Source organism: Nycticebus coucang, chromosome 4 (assembly GCF_027406575.1).
Source record: "Nycticebus coucang isolate mNycCou1 chromosome 4, mNycCou1.pri, whole genome shotgun sequence".
NCBI lineage: Eukaryota > Metazoa > Chordata > Mammalia > Primates > Lorisidae > Nycticebus > Nycticebus coucang.
In genome coordinates, this window is record NC_069783.1 from 117,938,205 (window position 1) to 117,958,901 (window position 20,697).

The following is a 20,697-nucleotide window of genomic DNA, read 5'->3' on the forward strand; positions in this document are numbered from 1 at the left end:
CTAATATCCCTGCAACCTTCGGCAAGGCTTGTCTCCTCTCGAGCCTCAGTTTCATTTGTTAAATGGGGACAACAGTTTGTGTCTTCTGGTTGTTGTGGAGACTATCTGGTTTATGGTGTCTGGCCCAGAAAAAGGCTCAAGGATGGTGCCACTTTTGCTATGATGGCCTTAGGCTCCCACATTTGTTCTTTAGGTTAGATGCTGGGATGAGCTTTTAGGCCTTTGCTTGAAAGGCAGAGAAATAATGACCTCTGTCTCTTGCCATCTAACTAGCATTTATAGTTGCAGTGGGGCTCCGTGCTCACTGCAGTCCTCAGCAAGCCAGATGTATTTCCAATTGTGTAAGCTCACTCATCAAGCAAATATTCTAAGTGCCCTGTGCTGTGCTGCTGAAAAGTCCTGCCTGGAGGTGGTCTCACCCTGACTCTGGGCCTGCCTCTCTATCCTCCCACCCCCCACTCCCTCCGGGTCCCTGGAATAGCACGTGTCCTATGCTCAGCGACATACAGCAGCATGCTGCAACCACAGCTTCAGTCTTGTGGGGAGAGAACAGGTGGGGCTTCCTACGGTGAGTATGTTCTTTCTGCCAAGATGGTGAGTAACCACAGAGGGACAGAGCTGTGGGGGTGCATCCCTGAGTGTCAAGGTGTGGAGGGAGAGGAGGTGGCTTCACAGGCAGCTGGACATTGCTGCTGTCCTCCTCAGAGACCTTCAGGGGTTCCCCACTGTCCTCAGGGCAAGTCTGCACTGCAGGGTGGCCACCACTCACCCATTAGACACAGTTCAAAAGCCTCTTCTTCCAGGCAGCCCTCCTTGGTCTTCCTCTGGATTCCTTGCTTCCCCTGGCACCACAGCACCCCCTTGCTTGGCCACCTCCCCAGATGGACCATGAACCCTGTGAGGGGAGAAGCCACTTAAATGCTGTGCTGACTACTGGACTGCCAGCCACCAGTTCAGGGCTGGCAAGTAGAAGGCGCTTGCTAACTTCTTACTGAATAGGGGAAAGGAGCTCAGACTGCCTGTGGTGGGCTGAATGGCGATTTCCCCCCTGAAAATATTATGCCCACTTGGAACCTGTAAATATGACCTTATTGGGGGAAAAAGTGTCTTTGTAGATATAATTAAGAATCTTGAGATGAGATCAACATGGATTATTTGGTGATCCTTAAATCCGAGGACAACGGGAGAATTGAGACAGAGAAGCCATGTGAAGATGGAGGCAGAGGTTGGAGCGATGCAGCCATAAGCCAGGGGACACAGGTGCCACCAGACCTTGGGAGAGGCAGGGAAGGACCCTCCTCTAAAGCCTTTGGAAGGAGCACGGCCCTGTTGACACCTTGATTTCAGATGTGTGGGTCCCAGAGCTGGGAAAGCATAACTTTTTGTGATTTTAAACCACCCAGGTTGTGGTATTTTATTACAGCAGTAGTGGGACGTTGACATACTACTCTGTCAGTGAAGGTCCCTCTGTAGATCTGAGGAGAAAGGGCTTTAGGGAAAAGGTCGCCTCTGTGCAGCTAATACCCCAAGGGTAAACTTGTCCAGACACATGGGGAGAACTTGATGCTTTTATTCCCCAGCCCCCCACCCTGAAAACTGGCATTTTGTCTTTGTGTGTAAGCAACAAGATCCACACGTTACTTTGGGGCTTATCACGGACGTAAGTTAATGGGGCAGGAAAAGTGGGTTAACTTTTCTTGGGCTAAGAATCTGATGAACACATCAGATTTATGAATCTTTAAATGGTGCTAATGTGGGGTTAGGTTCTAAGATCAGCTCAAAAGGTGGAAATCAAGAACAGTCAATCAAGAACAGATGCTCAACTGCATCTGTGGTTGAGGCTGCTGGCCACCCTCAAGCATTTGTTTTCCTGCCTCCCGTGGAGGGGGCTGCATGTTTCAGTGGGGCCTACAGCTGCCCAGGAGCAAGACCATTTCCCACATCTCTTGCAGCTAGACTGGATCTTGCAAACATGCTCTGGACCAGGGGTCCTCAAACTACAGCCCGCGGGCCACATGAGGCAGTGTGATTGTATTTGTTCCCATTTTGTTTTTTTACTTCAAAATAAGATATGTGCAGTGTGCACAGGAATTTGTTCATAGTTTTTTTTTTTTTTAAACTATAGTCCGGCCCTCCAACGGTCTGAGGGACAGTGAACTGGCCCCCTGTTTAAAAAGTTTGAGGACCCCTGTGAGTCTGGACAAAGGGGTCTGAGCCAAGTCCAGGCTGTGTCCTTGAGGGGCAGGACAAGCCCTCCCTTTTCCTGTTCCTCCTCCTGCTGGTTGGGTGGCGGCACAGCGGGGCACCATCTGGACCGTGGAGACACCCCACTGTGATACCACCCAGCCAGAGGAGGGGGCGGTGTCCCTCCTGCAGTCAGACCAGCCTGCTTACCCCTTCTGACTGTCACGTGATAGAATCATCCTCTGTTTTATTTAGGCACACTGATATTTGGGTTTGTCACAGCAGTTGAAACATACCCTAACCACTACCCTGTTGCTCTGCAAGGTCAACACAGCCAGCTGTCCCCTAGCTTTGACACGGGCTGCTGTTCTTTGAGCACCAGGTGAAGAAGCGTCCACAAAGTATCCCACAGCCCACACCTATTGCTGCGAGATGCTTATACTACAAGAGTTGGGGTACTGAGACCTAGAATATGAATATGAGGTGGGGGAGGGGTTAAGGGGTCTGGACCCCTCCTCCTTCAGCCACACATCCCAGCACTTTTGGGGACTGCAGTCTGAGAACCACTAATGGGAAGCAGTTATTTCTGGCTATGCCTCAAATGGACCACCACCTACCCACCTCCTGCCCTTCTTCCTCGAAGCCAAAGAGGAAACAGAGGATGGTCTTTGACCATGGGAGAGAAGGGGGGCTGCCTTCTTCTGGCACCTTCCTGGAACACTAGCCATGAATGTGGCCTCCTCAAAGAGTGGTTCACTTCATTTCCTGGACCCTTGGTCTCGTCCCCTGTGCAATGGGAGTGATGGTCCCTGCCTGTGACTCAGCTGAGACTTAGCTGAACGCCCGACTGCAGAAGTGCTCTGTAAGCTGCAGGTGGACAAGGGAGCAAGAATAGCATTGCCTGGAATCTTTTTGTGGACTGGGACAAGGGAGGGCTCCTGACAGTTTCAGGGAAGGCAGGAGCAGCTGCTATCCGGAAATCTGTGTGACAACAAAATGTTTGCTGTTGGCCTCAGTCCAAGGATGGGGCACTGTGGCCCCAGTGGATCATTTTCATGAAAGCTGCAATTAAGGGGAAGTGGGGTTTATTAAGGAAGCTGGAGGGGAATGTGCCCTGGCTCCTGGCAATGCTATAATTAGATTGTAGGGCCCTGTTCACTTCCCTGCTGGTCCCTGGCCCAGGGCTTGCACTGGAATACTTCAGCCTCTTGGGTGGCAGGGGATGGGGAGAGCCTTCTGGGATGTGGGGAGACAAGTTGGGGGGATAGGTAACAACAGGAGGTTTGGGTGGCACTTACATGAGGCAGGCACCATTCTCAGCCCTCACTTAATCCTCCCATCCCTAACGAGTCCGTCCAGCAGCTGATCTTGGTTCACAGGTGAGAACACCAAGGCACAGAGAGGTCAAGGGGCTTGCTCAAGGCCACGCTGTGGGTAAATGGCAGGGCTGAGATTCAAATCCAGGGAGTCTGGTTCCAGTTCTTGCCGGTAACCAGGAAAAAGTGGCCCCACATGGCAGAGTAGGAAGAGCCTGAACAGGGAATTCTGCTGCAGTGTGACCTCAAAGAAGCTACGTGCCCCCTTCAGGGGTCTGGCTTTCTGATCTGTAAAATTAGAGGGGTCTGGTTTAGATCAGGGGTTGGTGCACTTGATGCAAAGAGGCAGATGGTAAATATATTAGGCTTTGCAGCCTACAAGATAAGATCCCTGTTCCAACTACTCAGCTCTGCCACATACAGCAACCGTAGACAGTATGTAAACCAAATGGGTATGGCTATGTTCTGATAAAATTAATTTACAAAACCAAGCCACAGTACCAGCAAACAAACAAACAAACAAAAAGGCTTAATATGCTGAACCCTGATTTCAATCATTTGTATCCCATCTTCACTATTTTGTTTCATTAAAATAATTATTTATTTTAGATATAGGGTTTTGCTCCATCACCTTCATCACTGAGGTACAGTGTCCCAATCATAGCTCACTGTAACCTTGAATTCCTCAGCTTAAGAGATTCTCTTGCCTCAGCCTCCCAAATAGCTGGGACTACAGGTGCCTGCCACCATGCCCAGCTAATTTTTCATTGTACAGACAAGGTCTCACTATGTTGCTCAGGCTTGTTTGAAGTCCTGGCCTCAAGTGATCTTCCTGCCTTGGCCTCCCCAAATGCTGGGATTACAGGTGTGAGCCATCATACCTGTATTTATGTTCTTAACAGTTTTCTTTATACCAATTCACTAGTATTCCTTAGAGCAGTGTTTCTCAACCCTTCTAATGCCGCGGCCCTTTAATATAGTTCCTGTGGGTTGCAACCCATAGGTTGAGAACTGCTACCTTACAGCCTGGCAAAACCATAGGTTTGATGAGCTAGTTATAGGTCTGTATTTCTGGTGTGCACATGAAAAACTCATAAATTAAAAACTAAAAAAGAAGTTTGTGGACTACCAAAATCATCTCCTGAATCAGAGGTCCATGCTCTGTGCTTTGGGAGACTAAGGTGCTGAGGGGAGGATGAGTCTGTGGGGTCCAGGCCCCGGACACTGACTTGGAACAAAGCAGTTCTTGCTTTAACTGCTTTCTAGGTTGGGGTTCCAAACTTTCGTTCTGAAAAGAGGTTTGCACAGCCAAAAGTTTGGGACCATCTAAAATTGGCTTTGAAATGAACTTGAAACTTCTGAGCTGTGAGCAGGATTTCCTAGGTCTGCCTACTCTGGGCGGTGAGTTCCCTGTTGTCTTAAGTTCCTTAACAAAAAACGGTCGATTTCCTATTATGCTTCTGTCCAACCCTCTCTGCTCAACCTGAGACATATATCCGGTATCTGGGGTGAGTTCTCAACCTCTGTCTGCCACCACCAGTCATTTCCAGCTTACTGCGTTGAAAACCCAGTTCCTGGTTCCGCACTGCCCCTGCCCTGGCTCCTGTGATGGCCTGGATGGACTCAGCACACGCTAGTGTCCTTTTGTCCGCTGCTTAGGCCTAGGCCAGGATGCACAGCCCACAGGCAAATCTTTAGTACATCCCACTGGCCGCACCTTCAACCTGTGTATAGGTCTGGGCTGCCTCTCACTCCTTCACTGCCACCTCTCCTGTCTGAGTCACTGTTGCCTCTCCCAGGTCCTGCAGTGACCTCTGCATGCCTGTCCTGGCTTTCTCTGGTCCCTGTCCAACCTACTGTCATTAACACAATACCAGATTAGGTCCACTCTGCTCCGCTCCGTGGGCCCAGGCTTAGTGCCCAAGCCTGAGGCAGTTTGGTGGCCTCCCTGTGCCGCCCCCACCCCCCCAGCTGACCTCCTTACTGTCCCTTGAGCACACAGAGCATGTCCTCTTTCGCCCAGGTCTGATTACAGGCCACCCCCTCATGGAGCCCTTCCTCAGCCCCCCAGATTCTCCTCAGAGAGAAAGGAGCCTGCTGGGGCTAGATAAACAGTCTGCCCGTCTGTGTCTGGGTCCCTCTACATTCCCTGTCAATTCCTCGAGGCTGGGAATGTATGTGGTATACAGTGGTCACTCTTTTGAGGGCAGCAGGCATAGCCACAGCCGCCGGGGGCTTCAGGTTGAAACTTCTCCCCTGAGGGATGAGACTGAGGGTTCAGTCTTCAGAAGCCAACTGTCCCCGAGTGAGTCTCAGGGCTGCCCCCCAACCCCTTGCTCTCTCCCCTGGAACCCCATTGGGCCTGGGCAGGGCAGTGCCTGGTGCCGTCCACAGCCATAGTGAGCAGATACGCTCACTCAGTTGGCCTGGGACTGACGATATTTAGAAACAAAACACTGGAAGTTCTGTGGCAGGCAGGAACCTTATTGGGGGTGAGAAAGGGGTCCCTCACCCATGACGCCCTGAGCTGGGAGCCTGAGAGGGGCACATGTGGGCCTTAGCTTCTGTGCCTGACTCCTCAGCTATAAAGTGGGGACAGAAGCATAGTCTACAGCACAGGGGAGAATACAGGGTGCACATCCACAGCCCTGCACAGGGCCCAGCCCCTACACCCAGGAGCTGCCCTCGCCTGCTCTGGAAAGGCAGGAGAGCACCAGGAGGCGGCCTGGGCTCCCACCAGATGCAGCTGGGTGTGAGGCCTGCTGCCAGCCCTCAGCACAGGGCTATCCTGGAGTGCCACCCACCTCTCTGAGCTCCATTTCTGTGTGTGCCATAAACTTAACAGTTGCTGGAAGAAGGGGAGGGGACTCGCTCCTTCGTCAAGTGTTTCCTAAGCACCTACTACATGATGAGGGGTGCTCCTAACAGGCAGGCACGGGACCTGCCCTGCGGGGGCCAGACATGACACAACGCAGACAACTGTTCCCAGCAGTGAAAGGAGTTAGGGCGGTGTTGGGTGTGATGAGTGCATCTAGTGGGGTGCCCGGGCTGGGGAGTCACCTACGGATGGTGCCTGTTTCAACAGCCCAAACAGTAGGGACGATCATGCTATTATTAAGCGAGTGTTCTATTAATCTTTTATTATTAATACTGCTGGAAGAAAATGATTACATACTATTAGTGAGGCTCAGCAAGAGAAGTGAGTGGAAGATGTAACCCAAGAGGCTTTTGTCCCAGGATGGGAGAATGTGTTCCATTTCTGTGAGGTGTACCAAAGGGTTAAAGTCATTTTCATTAAAATTTAAATTTCAGCAGGCGCTCACTCTCCCTTCCCCGTCCTTTGAACGTATGACTGGCAACCATTTCATATTTCAATCTCGGCAGAACAAATTGAATTAGATGTTGAAACCAAGCTCGGCTCTGTTCACCAAAGCCTGCATGCTCCGCTCACGATAATCCCTTCCCAGACGCTGCGAAGCACAGACGGCCGCTGTGAGAGACCAGTCCTGCCACAAAAGACAAAAAAGACCAAGGAAGCGGTAAAGGGAGAGGAAAAACATGTGGATAAAGGCCCCTGGAATTGTCTTCCACCTGACTCGTGGGTCTTAAACCCTGGGAGACAGAGCCTGTGTCCACTTAGGAGGAAATGTCCACAAGGAGTGCCCCGTTTCTGTTGATGTACCCAGAGCACCCAGCAGTGCCTGGCACTCACAAGCTGCTGGGCTGGTGTCTGATAAATTAGTAAGCACCTGTTCTGCAGCCTCTGCTTCCAGCCCTCCCTTTTCTCCTCTCTGCAGAGTGGCAGGGACTGTTCTTCTCACCCACGCACCTTTCTGAGAAGGAACATGCCTGGTGCCCTCCCAGAGCCAAGGAGCTTATGTTGGAGCCTGAGCTCACTAGTCTTATGGCCCTCCAGCCCTGTCCCAGCTCAAGTTTCCAGAGAGAAGGTACAGATGGCCAGGCCTTGCCTGGGATCCCACTGGCACCCTGGGGTTACCTTGTGCCCTCTGGCCCTGTCTTTAAACTGTGAACATCTGTGCACTGGCCTAGAGGCACTGAGCCATGGGCCCCTGCATCTAATTTCTGAAGAGACAGTTTTGCTCCTGTGGCCATGGAGTCCCCACCCACAGAGCTCCCAGTTGAAAAGGGTTAGGAACAGACACGGGAATGCCAGGAAAGCCACTCCCAGGAGAGGGCTTGCCAGCTTCCCAACCACCACTGGCCCATCTGGGGTTGGGCTTCGGCTCCATGCAGAAAATGGCCAGGTGTGCAGTGTGCCTGGTCTGCTGCTCTGGGGCTAGTGGGCAGAGGAACACCTGCACTCCATGCCCATTCCTGCATCCATGGGTCTCCAATGTGACACATCCCAAACGTCTGGCCTGGGTGTGGCCCCACAAACTTGTGTGGAGCAGTAATGTTCATTACAAAAATCACCAGTTCCTTAGCATTCACTAGGCATGACACAGCCTGCTACCTGCTTTCTATCCATGATTTTGTATTTATTCCTTAACAAATCCACTGTACCCACTCGAGGGATATGGAACACAAGGCTCAGAGATGCTGAGACCCTAGAGATTCCCACCCTGGCCTTCAGAATCCAGGCCTGTGCCCTTGCACCCCCCCCCCCACCCGCCACTGTCAAGTTACCTCTGTCTCCTTTTATGGCCCTGAGCACCTGTCTCTGTCCTGCAGGCTGTGAGCATCCTGCAGCAGAGAAGCCAGGACCCTCCTCACCCACCCAGGGTGGACCATGGAGATTCCACCTGGGACACAGGTGGGGAGGTGTGCCCTTGCTTTACTCTTCTGCCAGCCCCCTAGATGCTTTTTGGTGTCCATCACTGGCCACACCTGAATACAGGCGTGTTGGCAAGGGAGGGTGAACTAAGAATGCAGCCCACAGGGGGCGGGCCCCTGTGACCTGCAGCAGGAAGGAGTCCAGCCCCCAATGATGGAAACAGCCTGTCCCGGTTCTCCCCCTGCTAACCAAGCCCCACTTCTGAGCATCCCAACATGTCCCTGGCCTTCCAAGGCACGTGTCCCTGTTGGCCTCCTGCCATTGCTGTGGTCCCTTGGGCCTCTCCTCTCTCAGCACTTGTTCAAGTCCAGCCTCCATCACCTTTCTCCTCTTGGCTCTCTTCCAACCACGTGGGGGTCACAAGCCCCTCTAAGAAATGGATGAGCCTGTCTCCTGCTCCCACACCAGCCCCTGCACAGGTCAGGTAGGCTCCTGGCGGGACCCTGGGGACTCCTTCATTAGCTGCGATCCCCAGTTTGTCCGGAGCTTCTCTCCTTGATCATCTGGTGTCTGGGGCTATTGATGCCCCACTGCCCCTTCAAACTCTGCCAAAGCCCCCTTCCAGGAAGCACCTCTGTGCCCTACTTCCAGTGATAACACTGACTCGGCTCCCCTGGTGCAAAGGCACATGCCCAATTCACTCGGCACGTACTGGAAGGAGGTGTTCCTCAATGCTGCCACTGTCCCTCTCCTCCAAAGGAGGAAAAGAGGAAGCCCAGGGCCAGGCTAGCTACTCTCTACTTACCTAGCTGCCTTCGACTGCCTTCCAGAATAACCGTGGTAATTATGATAAAAATTCTAACAGCTTTTGTAGTTTCTGTTTAAAGTGATTATTTTCAAGGACTCTGGGTCACTGGGACCCTTGTTCAAACTCTGGGCTGTCCCCTGTATTGAGTGCCATGACTGGCAGACATAGTGCTAGGTGTGGGCATGGAACTGAGCCTGGCTACTGCAGGTGAACTGGTCATGGGACTGTCTCTTCTCAGTGAGGAAGTGAAATTTAAACTAAGGGGAAAAGGGGAGCCTAACAAAAGAAATGTACGGGAAAGACATCCTAGGCAGAGAAGCAGCAAATGGATGTGGCCTTGGATGTGGCCTGCTGGGGGTGTGGCCAGGGTGCAGCACAGGAGGGCAAGTGCAGGGGTGGGTAGGCAAGGCCCCGTGCACTGACACATCCAGCCCCTGGGTCTAGCCAGGTCACACTGTGCACATGGAAAGGGGATGCTTCAGGGGTGAGCAGGCAAGAGAGGGACAAGAGGGGACTCTATAGTGAGCAGGGCATGAAAGCAGATGACCAAGCACACCAAGATCTCTAAAGGAGTCAGAATGCTTGTCTTCCCCTTCCAGACAGTGAGCTAACGCCCAGGGCAGAGCAGGGAGGGAGGGAAGAGGGGACATGGCCGATTCAGGGTGGGCCTGGCGAGTGGCTGGAAGCCCACCCCCCCTCCCCGCCCCCAACCTCCCGCATGCCCCTGGTTCACCTGCTTTTCTTTTGGACACACAGAAGACAGTGAAGCACAAGGATAAAGACTAGGTCTCCGGAGTCAGACGGACATGACTCACATCACTCCCACTGTGACCTTGAGCAGGTGCCAGAAGCTCTCTGGGCCTCACTATACTTCTGCTATCTGTGTCACCCCATTTTAAAATGGGGAGACTGAACACTCAGCAGGCAAGTCACCTGCCCCTGCTCAGGAGGCTGCATGTGGTGGACCACTGTGGAGCCCAGGCTGGTCTGAGAGCAGAGCCTGAGCTCGGTGCTTTGGCACCAAGCTACGGATGCTGCCAAATCTTGCTCTGGGGGAAGCTCTAGTGGCATCATCCTGGTCAGTGAGGTTGGGGCCAGATGACACCTGCCATCTGTACTAGACCCACGATTTATTTTTGGTGATCGCCAGGCATGCCTTCGGCTCTGGTGGTGTTGAGATGGGAGCACTCGCTATCTAGACCAAAGGCTCAACCAGAGAAGCCACATGCCTCTAAACAGGATGAGCAGTGGGAAGGACCAGAGTGGGTCCTGGGCCCTGACATTCCCAGAGACACATGGCAACTTGGGAGCCTGGTCACTGGAGGGTCTGGCCCGGGTATGGTTTAACACTGACCTCAGCATACAGCCCCCACCCCTAGAAGGTTGTGGTCAATGTGACATCTCTAAGACATCCCATTATAAAAGTTGGGGCATGAGCCATTCTGTTTTTTTTTCTTTTATTTCCATTAATCCTCAGGGATGAGCCAGAGTTGTTAAGGGGGTGCCAGCCTTACAGGACACTGGGAGTCATGCTGAGCCCCAAGGGGCTGCCAGTACCTTGAAGCCCTCCTTGGGTTCCAGGCCACTGCAAAAACCAGATGAAGATTGGAACCTCATGCCTAGAAAAATGCACAGACCGGGGTTTGGTACAAAGTTAAGAGATTCTTGGACTCTGGCTCAGGGTCCCACCCTGCGATCCCAAATGAAGTAAACAGTGCTGGTGAGGATCTTCTAAGCTTTACTTGGATGGACTCACTTAATTCCAGCACCATCTATCTGAGGTAGGAACAATGAATAGCCCCATTTCACAGAAAGAAAAACTGAGGCCACAGAGCTGGGAACAGTTCACACCTGAACTCAGATTGAGGTCACATGTACTTTGGTTCTGCTCTTTCCTCCACATCTTGCCCCCTGGCTGGTCCTGGTGCAGCCCCTTCCACGGGAGGCTGCACCTCGGGGGCACTGCTTGCCAGAGCCCATTTCACCAGTGAGCTTGGTGCTTGATTTTTCTTCATGAGCTGTCGGATCGTTCCCTGGGAGGCTAAACCAGGGTTGGTAGTTCCGAGGGGCGAGGCCAACTCCAGGCTCTGAACAGTCCCTCGGACAGATGCAGATGGGAATTCTGGTGCAGCAGCCCTGGGGGAAGAGCAGGAACAGAGGCTTTATGCTCAACACCGTGCCTGGTGCTTGTCATGGATTATTGTGTTTATTTCTCACTAAAACCTTATGAGGTGGGAACCAGTTATCTAGGAGGAGGCTGGGCCCAGGGAGATTAGGTAACCTTAAGCGTGAGCTAAGTGGAACAGGGTTTCAAGCCTGGAAGCCAACTCCAGCGAGCTGACCCTCACCCCTGATGCTGCACTGCTCCCAGACAGGCAGGGGGTGCCAGGTTCCTCGAGTCTCTCTGGCCCCCAACCTTCTTATAAAGAGATGGAGGTCCTTGTGCAGCTCTCAGGGTCATTGGGAGGAGGAGCATATTAGGGACCTCGTGTAGGAGGAAACTGTCCTGATTCAAGCACCTCTCACCTGTTGTGAGAGGGACACACAGATGGGCTTGAGGTCAGCCAGTCGTCACTGCCCCCAGGGAATTTCCCACTGTGGCTGGACCCTGACCTACCTCCTGGGCCCTTCTGTGCCTGGCACAGAGCAAGAGGCCAGTCAGTGCCTATCAGGATGGTCCCTGGGAATCACTGCCTCTCTGACCTTGGACCATGGAGGGTATGACACCCGCTGCCCCCTCCCCCCATGGTGGGGAGTGCAGAAGCCAGAGCGGCTGCCCCAGTCCCCAGGGCCCTGGAGCCACGTACCCTGGCCGTGCCAGCTCACAGCTGAAGGGTTTGCTCCTCGCTGTCATTTTCACTGTCTTCCAGCTGCTCCAGGATCTCGTCCAACACCACAGACCGCTTTTTCTTCGGGGGCTCTGTGGGAGCCCAGATGGCAAAAGAGGAGAAAAGAACAGCCGAGAGGGTTGGGAGGCAGGAGAGAGGAGTGGCAGGGAGGGAGACAGGGTGGGGTGAGCAAAAGGGGGGACAGGGGCAGACAGAGGCAAGTGAAAATGGCAGAGAGGGACGTGCGGGAGGGGACAGAGAAGGGACAAGCGTGAGGAAAGAGAAGAAGGCAAGAGAGAGAAGAGGAGGAGAAGAGAGGAGCACTGGGATTAGGCTCCAGCCTCACCAGGGGCAGGTGCCTCTCTTGCAGCCTCAGAAACCTCCCTCCTTGCCCACACTCTTCCCCACACTCCCTTTAGAGGGAGGGACAGAGGCCTTGTGTTTGAGCTGCTTCCTCCCAGCAGGTCAGAGGTTGGCTTGTGTGTATGTGGGGAGAGCGAGACAGAGCTGAAAACCTTCTGCGAAGCTGAGCCATGCACTGGGGAACAGTGAGGGAAACAACTGGGAACAGGCCTTATTGGCTCAGAGGTCACAGACTCTCATGCTGTAGCAAGTGGCTGGCATACAGTAGGTGCTCAATAAACGGTGGCTCAAGGATCTAGAGGAGGCAAGGAAGGAATAGCACTTAAGAGTTGGCTTTGCAGAAGAGAGGCGATTTTGACTTGGGCTTTGAAGAATGCAGAAGAGTTTTCTGTGAAGAACGGGGATTCAGTGGTACAGCATGCAGAAAGTGTGGGAGTATGAAAGCCTACTATGTACTACAGCTCTGCTCTTCTCAATAACCTCACAGGGAAGTACTGCACTGTCCTTACAGGTGAGGAAACTGGGTCACACATAGGTAGGTCTAAGGACACTCAGCTAGAAAGTGGTAGAGCCCGGATTCAAACCCATGTCACATCTAAGCCTACGGTCTTTCTGCTTTTCGTGAAAGTCACCTGTGCTGGCCAGAGAATGCCAAGGAGACCAGTGCTGGCAAGAATATGTGCTGGTCTCCCTGGCCCTTCAGGAAGAGAATGGGGCTCTGGGGATAGGGAGTTGGGTTTTGGGCTGGTCTGCCCCAGCAGTCCCTCTCCTAGTCTAACTACTCATCAATATACAGTCCACTTACAGGTTAGACCTGATTTGTACAGAGATGATATAAAGAAAGCTGTCCTTTCCCCTTCTAGGGCTGAAACACCTTCTGGGTGGAATAGTCATCCCGTGGTCCTTGGCTTCCCTCTCTCCACAGGCCCGGGAGCTCCCTGTAGTTCATAGCAGCTGCTGTGTCTCTTCCCCGGGCCCTGCATAGTGCTTGCCCTAAAGATGAAAACCTTCAGTTTCCTTCTGGGTGGTCTTGGGCAAGTGATTTAACACCCTGGGCCTATCTCTTTATCTCATCCATCCCAAACCAATCTGGACACTGACCCTTTCTCATCTCCATGACCATGTCCTGATCCAAGCACCTCTCACCTCACTGGAGTCCCTGCTCCCTGAGGGCCTCCTTTAAAACATGTATCAGGTCCCATCACCCCCAAGTCCTCTGAGGCATCCCTGGAGTGGACCAATGCTCCCCTGTAAGACCCTCACACCTGCAACACCCAGATGCCTCTTCACATCCCAGCTCTGGTGCCCCCACCCCTGTTCCACCCCACAGTGCTTCTCACCGCCAACGACACAGATGGCATTTCTTTGTTTGGGACGTTGTCCTGCTCACTGCTGTGTCCCTGGCCTTAGCACACTGCCTGGCACCTAGAGGGTGGCTTGGGAAATGCGCCAGAATGGGGAATGAGCGAAGAGAGGTGACGGAACAGGGAGGGAGGTGTGGAGGCACCTGGGTGCCCGTGTGGGAGACTCAAGGCCTGGCAGCTGTGCCCATCATTGTTAATCATGAAAGAGAGATAGGGACGGGGCAGGCTGGGTCGGGGGCTGGCAGCCTGGGGCGCAGATGCTGCTTCCTTTCCCTCCACACTCCCTCCTTGAGGCTCTCGGTTTCCTTATAATCGCCAGGCTCCAGAGGTGCACAATGGCCTCCGGAAATTGAATTTGTGGGCAGGTAATAGGAGCTGGGAAATAGAAGTGCAGCAAAATAGGGCCTGTGGCCTGTCACTGATGCCCCCTCCCATCTATTCCCAGGGGGAAGCGTCCCTGTTTTCCCAGGCAGGGCTGGCCTGGTGTCCAAGGGGTGGCTGGCAGTGGCAGCAGCGTGAACGCAACTTTGAGATGCTGACAAGGGGGGAGTTTTATCCCCATCCATCATGTCGGCTCAACCTTTAAAGCAGACCCTGACTCAAAGCGCTTCTTTCCCCAGATGCTGCTCCCTGGCTGCCCCGCCATTCTCTCTGGCTTCCTCTGTCCCCACTCCCAAAGGCTGGTCTTGAGCAGCAGCCAGAGGTATCTTTGTGAAAACCTCCAGCAGAACAAGTGGCTCCTTTGCCCAAACCCTCCACTAGTGGGTGCCCTCTTACCTGGGGAAAAGCTAAATAAAGCCTGTTGCTTCTCCAAGTTTCCTTCCTCACCTCTGTTCCTGGCTGCCCACTCCCACCTCAGGTCCTTTGCTCAGGCTGGTCTTGAACTCCTGGTCTCAAGCCATCCTCCCTCCTTGGCCTCCCAAAATGCTAGGATTACAGGTAAGAGCCACTGTGCATAGCTCTGCGCAGGTATTCACTTTCTTATGTACCCTCTCACTGGAATGCCAGCTCTGGGACGGTAGGGGTTTTGGCCTGTTTTGTCCACTGCTCTATTCCCCATGCCCAGATTAGCACCTGGCACACAGCAGTTGCTCCGTAAACATGTGGACTGACAGAATGAATAATGGGGAAACAGGGTCAAGGAGAACAAACAGCTAAAGGACAAACAACAGAGGGGCCAAAGCAGCCCTTACAGCCTTCCTCGCATCCTCATTCTTGCACACGACAACAATGGGTGGAGTTCTGAGCTGGACACCGTGGGAATAAGACTGGCTCTGCCCCCTCCAAGGGCTTCTGGGCCAGCAAGTGGGAAACAGAAGGAAAAAGATAGCTGTGCCTCAGTTCACTTATCTGTAAAATGTGGATACAAGGGCTTAGGGTGAGGCTTTGTAAGTGAAGAGAGCAATGCCTGACCCCCGGTTATGGCTTAGCGGATGGTGCTGAGACTGACACTTGTATCAATATTACTGATATGAAAGGCAGTGATTTCATGTCTTTTTGCCACTAGGACAGTGAAGGCCAACAAGGTGGCACCTCTCATATATATGAAGGTTGATATATAACAGCTGACTAGTAAGTAGTTGTTAGGTAGGTAAATGAATGAAACAACTTGGTTCCTCAAGGCTACAGGGGGCATGATCTGCCTGCTTCCCTGGTAGATTGGAAAATGGAGGCACAGGGACACCCACTGACTCGCTGTGGGCAAGGGACCTGAAAGGCACGCTGGTAACAACTAACTGTGTGGTAGTAGGAAGTCACACGATCTGAGGTTCCAGCTTGGCCAAGGATGGCTGAGTGACCGTGGGCAAGTCACTTCAGCTCCCTGGGACAGTTTCCCGGTTGGTATAGTGAGGCTTAAAAACAGGACCCATCCCAGTGGGGCAGCTGTGAACATTAATTAGTTCATGGGTGGGGCCTGGCACCCGAAGGGCCCACGACCCAGGACCTAAAGCGTCTGGCTCAGGTCCACTGCCAGGGTTCAGGCTGGGCCCCCCACTGCTTCCCCTAAGGACACATAAGGCCCTGACTTCCCACCAAACGACACGTGGCACCCCCCGCAGGCCCGGTTTCCACACGGAGCACCCTGCTCGCAGGGAACAGCTGCTGAAATCCCACTTCCCCGACATCAAAAGCCTCAGTGGGTTTTCACCAAACAAACATAATGCAGAACCGGAGAAAGGTGTAAAATAAATAAACGAAACAAGCTGTGCATTTTCTTTCAGTATTACAGCTGCACCCGAAGATAAACAACAAGTGAATGTCACCAAACATCAATACCCGAGAAATTAACTTGACAAAAAGCTCAGCCGTCCCCCAACAACCCCCCAGTCCTGCCCCCTCCCCACCACCTCCAACCACCATTTTTGCATTTCTGGAGTTCCCACCTAATGATTTTATTTTTCAATTAATTCCTTGACAGAATGCCAGCCTGCGTCTCTCCCTTCCCTGGCTGGCGCTGTCGCCCTGCGTAAAAGGCACAGGCAGGCGGAGAGAAAGGTGCAGGCGGGGGCAGGGGGGCTGACATGAGGACAAGAGAAAGCTCTTCATGGGGTTTTGTTCCGGAGGCAGAACGTTGAGGAAAGGCAAGCTGGGGAGAAGAACGTGGCTGATCAGGGGAGAAGGGAGCTCTAAAAAGAGTCCTGAGAAGAGGCAGGCATGAGCAGGGAGGGGGGGTGGCAGGGAGAAGAGCGCTGGGCCAGGAAGCCCCAGGCTGGGCTCCAGGGACAGAGGTGCGAGGTGAGAGGCACAGAGTATTGGGTGCAGGGTGCAGCCCAGCTGCCAGGACCAATCCCTGCTGTTCCTGGCCAGGCAACCTCAGGTAAGTTGCGTCACCTCTCTGGGTCTGCTCCAGCAGTTGCTGAAATTTACATGCCCACTACCCAGGGTGCTTGGAAGAATGACTGTAGGCGAGGCCTTTACAACAGTGGCTGGCAGGCAGCAAGCACTTGGGGTAGGTCAGCTATTTTTACCACTATCACGGAACCTGTCCCTAAGAGCCCCAGGCAGGCTGCTTCCCTCGTCTACAACACAGGGACAGCAATACCAGCCCCAGAAGAACACAGTAGCTGCTGCTGGCACCCCCACCTCGAGCAGACAGGATTTCTCATGGCCCTGGCGTGAGGCAGGCCTGAAATGTAAGTGATGTAAGTACCTAGGAGCAGCCCTCCTCCAGCAAGGTGGGTGGGTGGGAAGCTGGTGGGTGCATGTCTCAGGTCCTAGCCCCGCCATGCCGGTAGCAGGATCTGCCCAGTCTGGCCCTTTGGACCGGCTCCCCTTCCTCCGTTGCCGCTTCCTGGATCACTGCCCAGGTAATCTGCTGGGTGCCGAAATCCACGACTCAGGGGCTGTGTCCTAGAGAACTAAGACACTGGAGACAAGAGCTGACCGAAGATCAAGACCTCCCACTGTGGACTTGCTGTAGAGCCTCTGAATTTGCCAACATGATTTACCATGAAGAAAATCCTCAGCTACTAATGTTTAAAAACAGGGAGATACCACAGGAGAATCTGCGTCTTAGTTTCCCTTGAAGTCTGTACCGAGTGTGGCAGACCTGGCTCAGTAAGGCCTGGTCCCTCCCCACCTGAAGGTAACTGACAAGGCTGTGTACCTGTTGCCCTGGGGATGGAGGCCTAGTGAGTGGGCTGCTTTCTGCCACTCTCCAAGGCCCCTGAGTTTGCTACTGCCTTTGAGGGTTTCCTCTGCTAACCCAGAGTAGACAGAAGTACCTACTACCTTCAGGCTCAGTGGCCTGCTGTCCTGGGCTGTTAAGGGACACCAATGCCACATGGACTGAGTATTGCAGGGAGTGGGCACCCTGAGCTGCTGGAGGCTCTGCCTAAATCTCTCCTTACCCGCTGTGCCCCCCAGCTTCAGATCTTGTAGCCCCCATGGGTAGAGCCTCAGATACTCCATGGGCCTGCATCCCAGGGCTGCCTGTTTATAGCACACGCATACTAGATGCCCACAGAATGAAGGGTATTCTGCAGAGAGGATCAACCTGGTCCATAAAACTGAGTGAGTGGCTCTTTATTGACACAGGAGCATGTTTTATGGATGCGCCTTTATAAAACACGGCCCGTCCTCCTAAGAATCAGGTATGAGCTGAGTCCTTGCTCAGATCTGGCAGGCAGGGACACCAGGTCCTATGCCTGCCTCTACTACACTGGGGACTCCTAGGGATTGCTAAACTCCACACATTAGTGCTCCTGTCTGTAAATTGCAGGGGGCCACAGGTTCCTGCTCTCAGTCCTTCATAGCAAGTACTGCTAAGCATACACCACATGCTAGGCATGGCAGTGGAAGACAGCAGTGAACAAAACCACAAAGGATAAACTAAACCACCAGCTGTGGGGGCCACGCCAGGGCTTGGGGAGGGACAGAGTGGGGCCTGAGTGCTGCCACTCAGTAGTCCTGGCCTTCTTGGAGTTACCCCAGTTACTCTTCTATAGACAGGACACAGGAGTAGTGCCCACCACAGAGGATGGATCAGATAGAGCATGAAAGCACTCAGCCTAGGGCCCAGCACGCAGAATGTCAAAAGCAACAATCAAAGTGTCCTGAGGGGCCACCCCAGAGGACGAGCAGTGCCCAGCAAATGGAGAATCCAGGTTAAGGCTGAGGGGTGAGTAGCAGGGAGCAAGCAGCGGGTTGGGTGTGGACTTTCTTACAAAAATCCCACCAGTGAGGTGACATCATTGTCCCATTTTTCAGATGAGGAATCAGCAGCTCTAGGGTTGTGGGAAGCCATGTGACCACAGACTCTCTGAGTGCGGCTGTGGGCTTGAAACGGGCTGGTCCCAGGGCCTTCCCTGCCACACAACGGCCAAGCCTCAGGTCACAGGGCTCAGCCGCTGGCCCTGTAATTGGAGACAATAGCCCAGCCCTCCTTAGGAAGGAGGGATTCAGAGGGAAAGATAGGCATAGTTGCACCCAGGTACCTGCATCAGCCAGTGGTTCTCAATCCAGTTGCCCAATAGAATCAGCTAGAAAATCACTGATGGCTGATCCCACCTCCAGAGCTTCTGATGCAAATGGCCTTGGGTGGGCACTAGACATTATGACTGCTATGATTATTGTCGCTATTAATCACAGCGTTAAGGATGCCGTCTCCCTGAGTGGCTGGAGATGGTGGGGTGGCCGGCGGGCTGACCTCACTCCGTGCTCTAGAAGCCCCGGCTGTTATGTATGTACAGCAGTTCCATAACTGGCCATGCACACACCACAGACAGGGGATGGTGAAGGCACTCCGACCTGGATTACCACTCATTTATCCTGAGGTGGGGCCATGGGTATAGGCCGAGTCAGGGGGGTTTCAGGCTTGGTCCTGCACATGTTTGTGTTAGTTACAGATGCTGGGAGTGTGGGTGAAGGTGACTCATTGCAGAAGAAAAAAGGCAAAAGAACCAGGAAAGGTGGGAAGGTGTCCCACCTTTGGTGGTGTCCCCCCACTCCCCTTCCTCAGGCCTGGAGCCATCTCTCAATTTTTAGGGCCTTGGTCAACATTAGCTACCTATCTCTTTTTTTCTTGACACAGGCCCTGGATTGGAAACAGGCTGGATGGGAGGAGTTGGTAGCATTTCCTCATGTGGCCAAGCAGGAATATAATGGAGTTGAACATTCCGGGGAGTTGGGGGTGACTGTAGGGAGGGCTGTGGACTGTGGCAATCAGGAAGCCCTCCCTCCATGTAGACAGGGAGCCACTCCTTGGATCCCACTGCTCTATAGGAATGTGGGACCAGGATATTCAGACCTGATTGCTCAAGAGAGGTCAGAATCTTGATTTCAGGTGGAATCTTCTCATAGCAAAATAGTGGCAATTAATTCAAAATCTGTTTTTCTCATTACCCTACAGGGAAAGTGAAGATCTGTGGCTGATCTCAGCTTTTCAGTATGGCCTCTGATCCATTCTCTCTCTCTTCTCTCTCTACAGAACCCTGCTAGTTTCATTTGTGGTTAGGAAACTAATAAAAATCTTGTCTATGTGTTTTCATTGGGTTTCTCTGGGCTGGGCCAGCCTACAATTCAGAAACAAACTGGCCACCCACTACGACCAGCCACAACCCTGGAGCAAAGCCCATCTTCCTCCTGTCCCTATTTCCAGCACTCTAGTCCCCAGATCCCCAAACCCCCATCTGATCCGGGCCTGGCCCCTGCCCCTCCCAAGTTGCTCTGAAATTCTCCTTCTGTCAGTTTAATTCCGTGATCGATGAGGAAGAGCAGGAGAAATGGCCTGGCACAGCTGGCTTCCCCGTTAGCCCTAGCAGGGATTCCTGGCCTCGTTGGCAACGGCTCAGTGAAATGTTTGCGAAACGCAGAGAACACAAGTCAATAACAATTTAGCTGGATTGGGAGCAAGTACCTTCCCCACACGGACAGCCACTCCCAGGGGAAGGGGAAGAGAATGTGCAGGATATTGCCGAAGTGCTTAGAAATATTTCCAAAACACCACCCAGTGAGGCTTGGGGCTGGGAACTGGAGGGGGGGCGGACCGGGTGGCACCTGCTCCAGCTTCCTTCCAGGCCCCCCAGTCTCTTCAGGCATCTCTGTTGGGAGAAACATCCAGCTCCCTCAATGTGGCCTCCACACAGCCAGCCACTGTCACCCTGGCTAGTAGCTGCCCTTGAGGAGCTGCCTAGACCAAAACAATTCCTGATCCCTGATTTTCCTTCTCTGAATTCTGCCTCCCCCAGCTGGGAGGGTATGAGAAAAAGGTGTCTCTCAGTCAATCTCAACCTCTCACCTGGTACCACTCACCAATGTGACTAAGAGCTGGCGAAAGAACAAAACACACCATCCTGAACAGAGAAAGTCATTGGTCTTCAAGAGGGCAGGGATAATATGCCTCCCGCACTTCCCCGTATCCACCCATGCTCTCAGCCAGGACCTTCTGTGGCAATGTGGGACAGTCTCCCTCTGGCTGCCTCTTGCCTTGGCCACCACAGCCAAGTCTCAAGGAGGGCAGGAGAGGGACCAGATAAAAGGAATAAAAATTGAAGCTTACAGAAAACCTCTCTCTTTGGGTCCATGCAAGGAACTATGACAAAGGGATATTCTGAATAATAAATTCTGTGACTTCACATACTTGCTTGAACTCTCCTGA

The 20,697-nt window shown here is 53.1% G+C and overlaps 1 protein-coding gene and 1 long non-coding RNA gene across 6 annotated transcripts in view; one reads left to right on the forward strand and one right to left on the reverse strand.

Moving 5' to 3' along the window:
• RBM19 (RNA binding motif protein 19) overlaps positions 1–20,697 on the reverse strand; it is a 154,188-nt gene that overhangs the window by 13,999 nt on the left and 119,492 nt on the right. Inside the window, exons 24-26 of one of the 4 annotated variants that reach the window (XR_008379590.1) lie at positions 11,851–11,963; positions 10,895–11,179; positions 6,626–7,006 (exon numbers count right to left, since the gene is read on the reverse strand). The exons of 1 other annotated variant lie outside the window; for it this stretch is intronic. Coding sequence is in view for 1 of the 3 variants with exons in the window: in XM_053588593.1 (XP_053444568.1) it covers positions 11,866–11,963 (98 nt within the window). In the remaining 2 variants the exon portion in view is untranslated. Of the gene's footprint in view, positions 1–6,625; positions 7,007–9,879; positions 11,180–11,850; positions 11,964–20,697 lie in introns of those variants that run through there. 2 more of the 4 variants (XR_008379589.1, XM_053588593.1) reach the window with 2 other exon arrangements.
• On the forward strand, positions 16,128–20,616 carry LOC128583933 (uncharacterized). 2 transcript variants are annotated; one of them, XR_008379591.1, is made up of 4 exons: positions 16,128–16,741; positions 16,838–17,184; positions 18,047–18,219; positions 19,450–20,616. It is a non-coding gene; the product is annotated as an uncharacterized LOC128583933 (long non-coding RNA). The 2 variants fall into 2 exon arrangements; XR_008379592.1 differs by having other exon boundaries at positions 16,131–16,741; positions 16,907–17,184.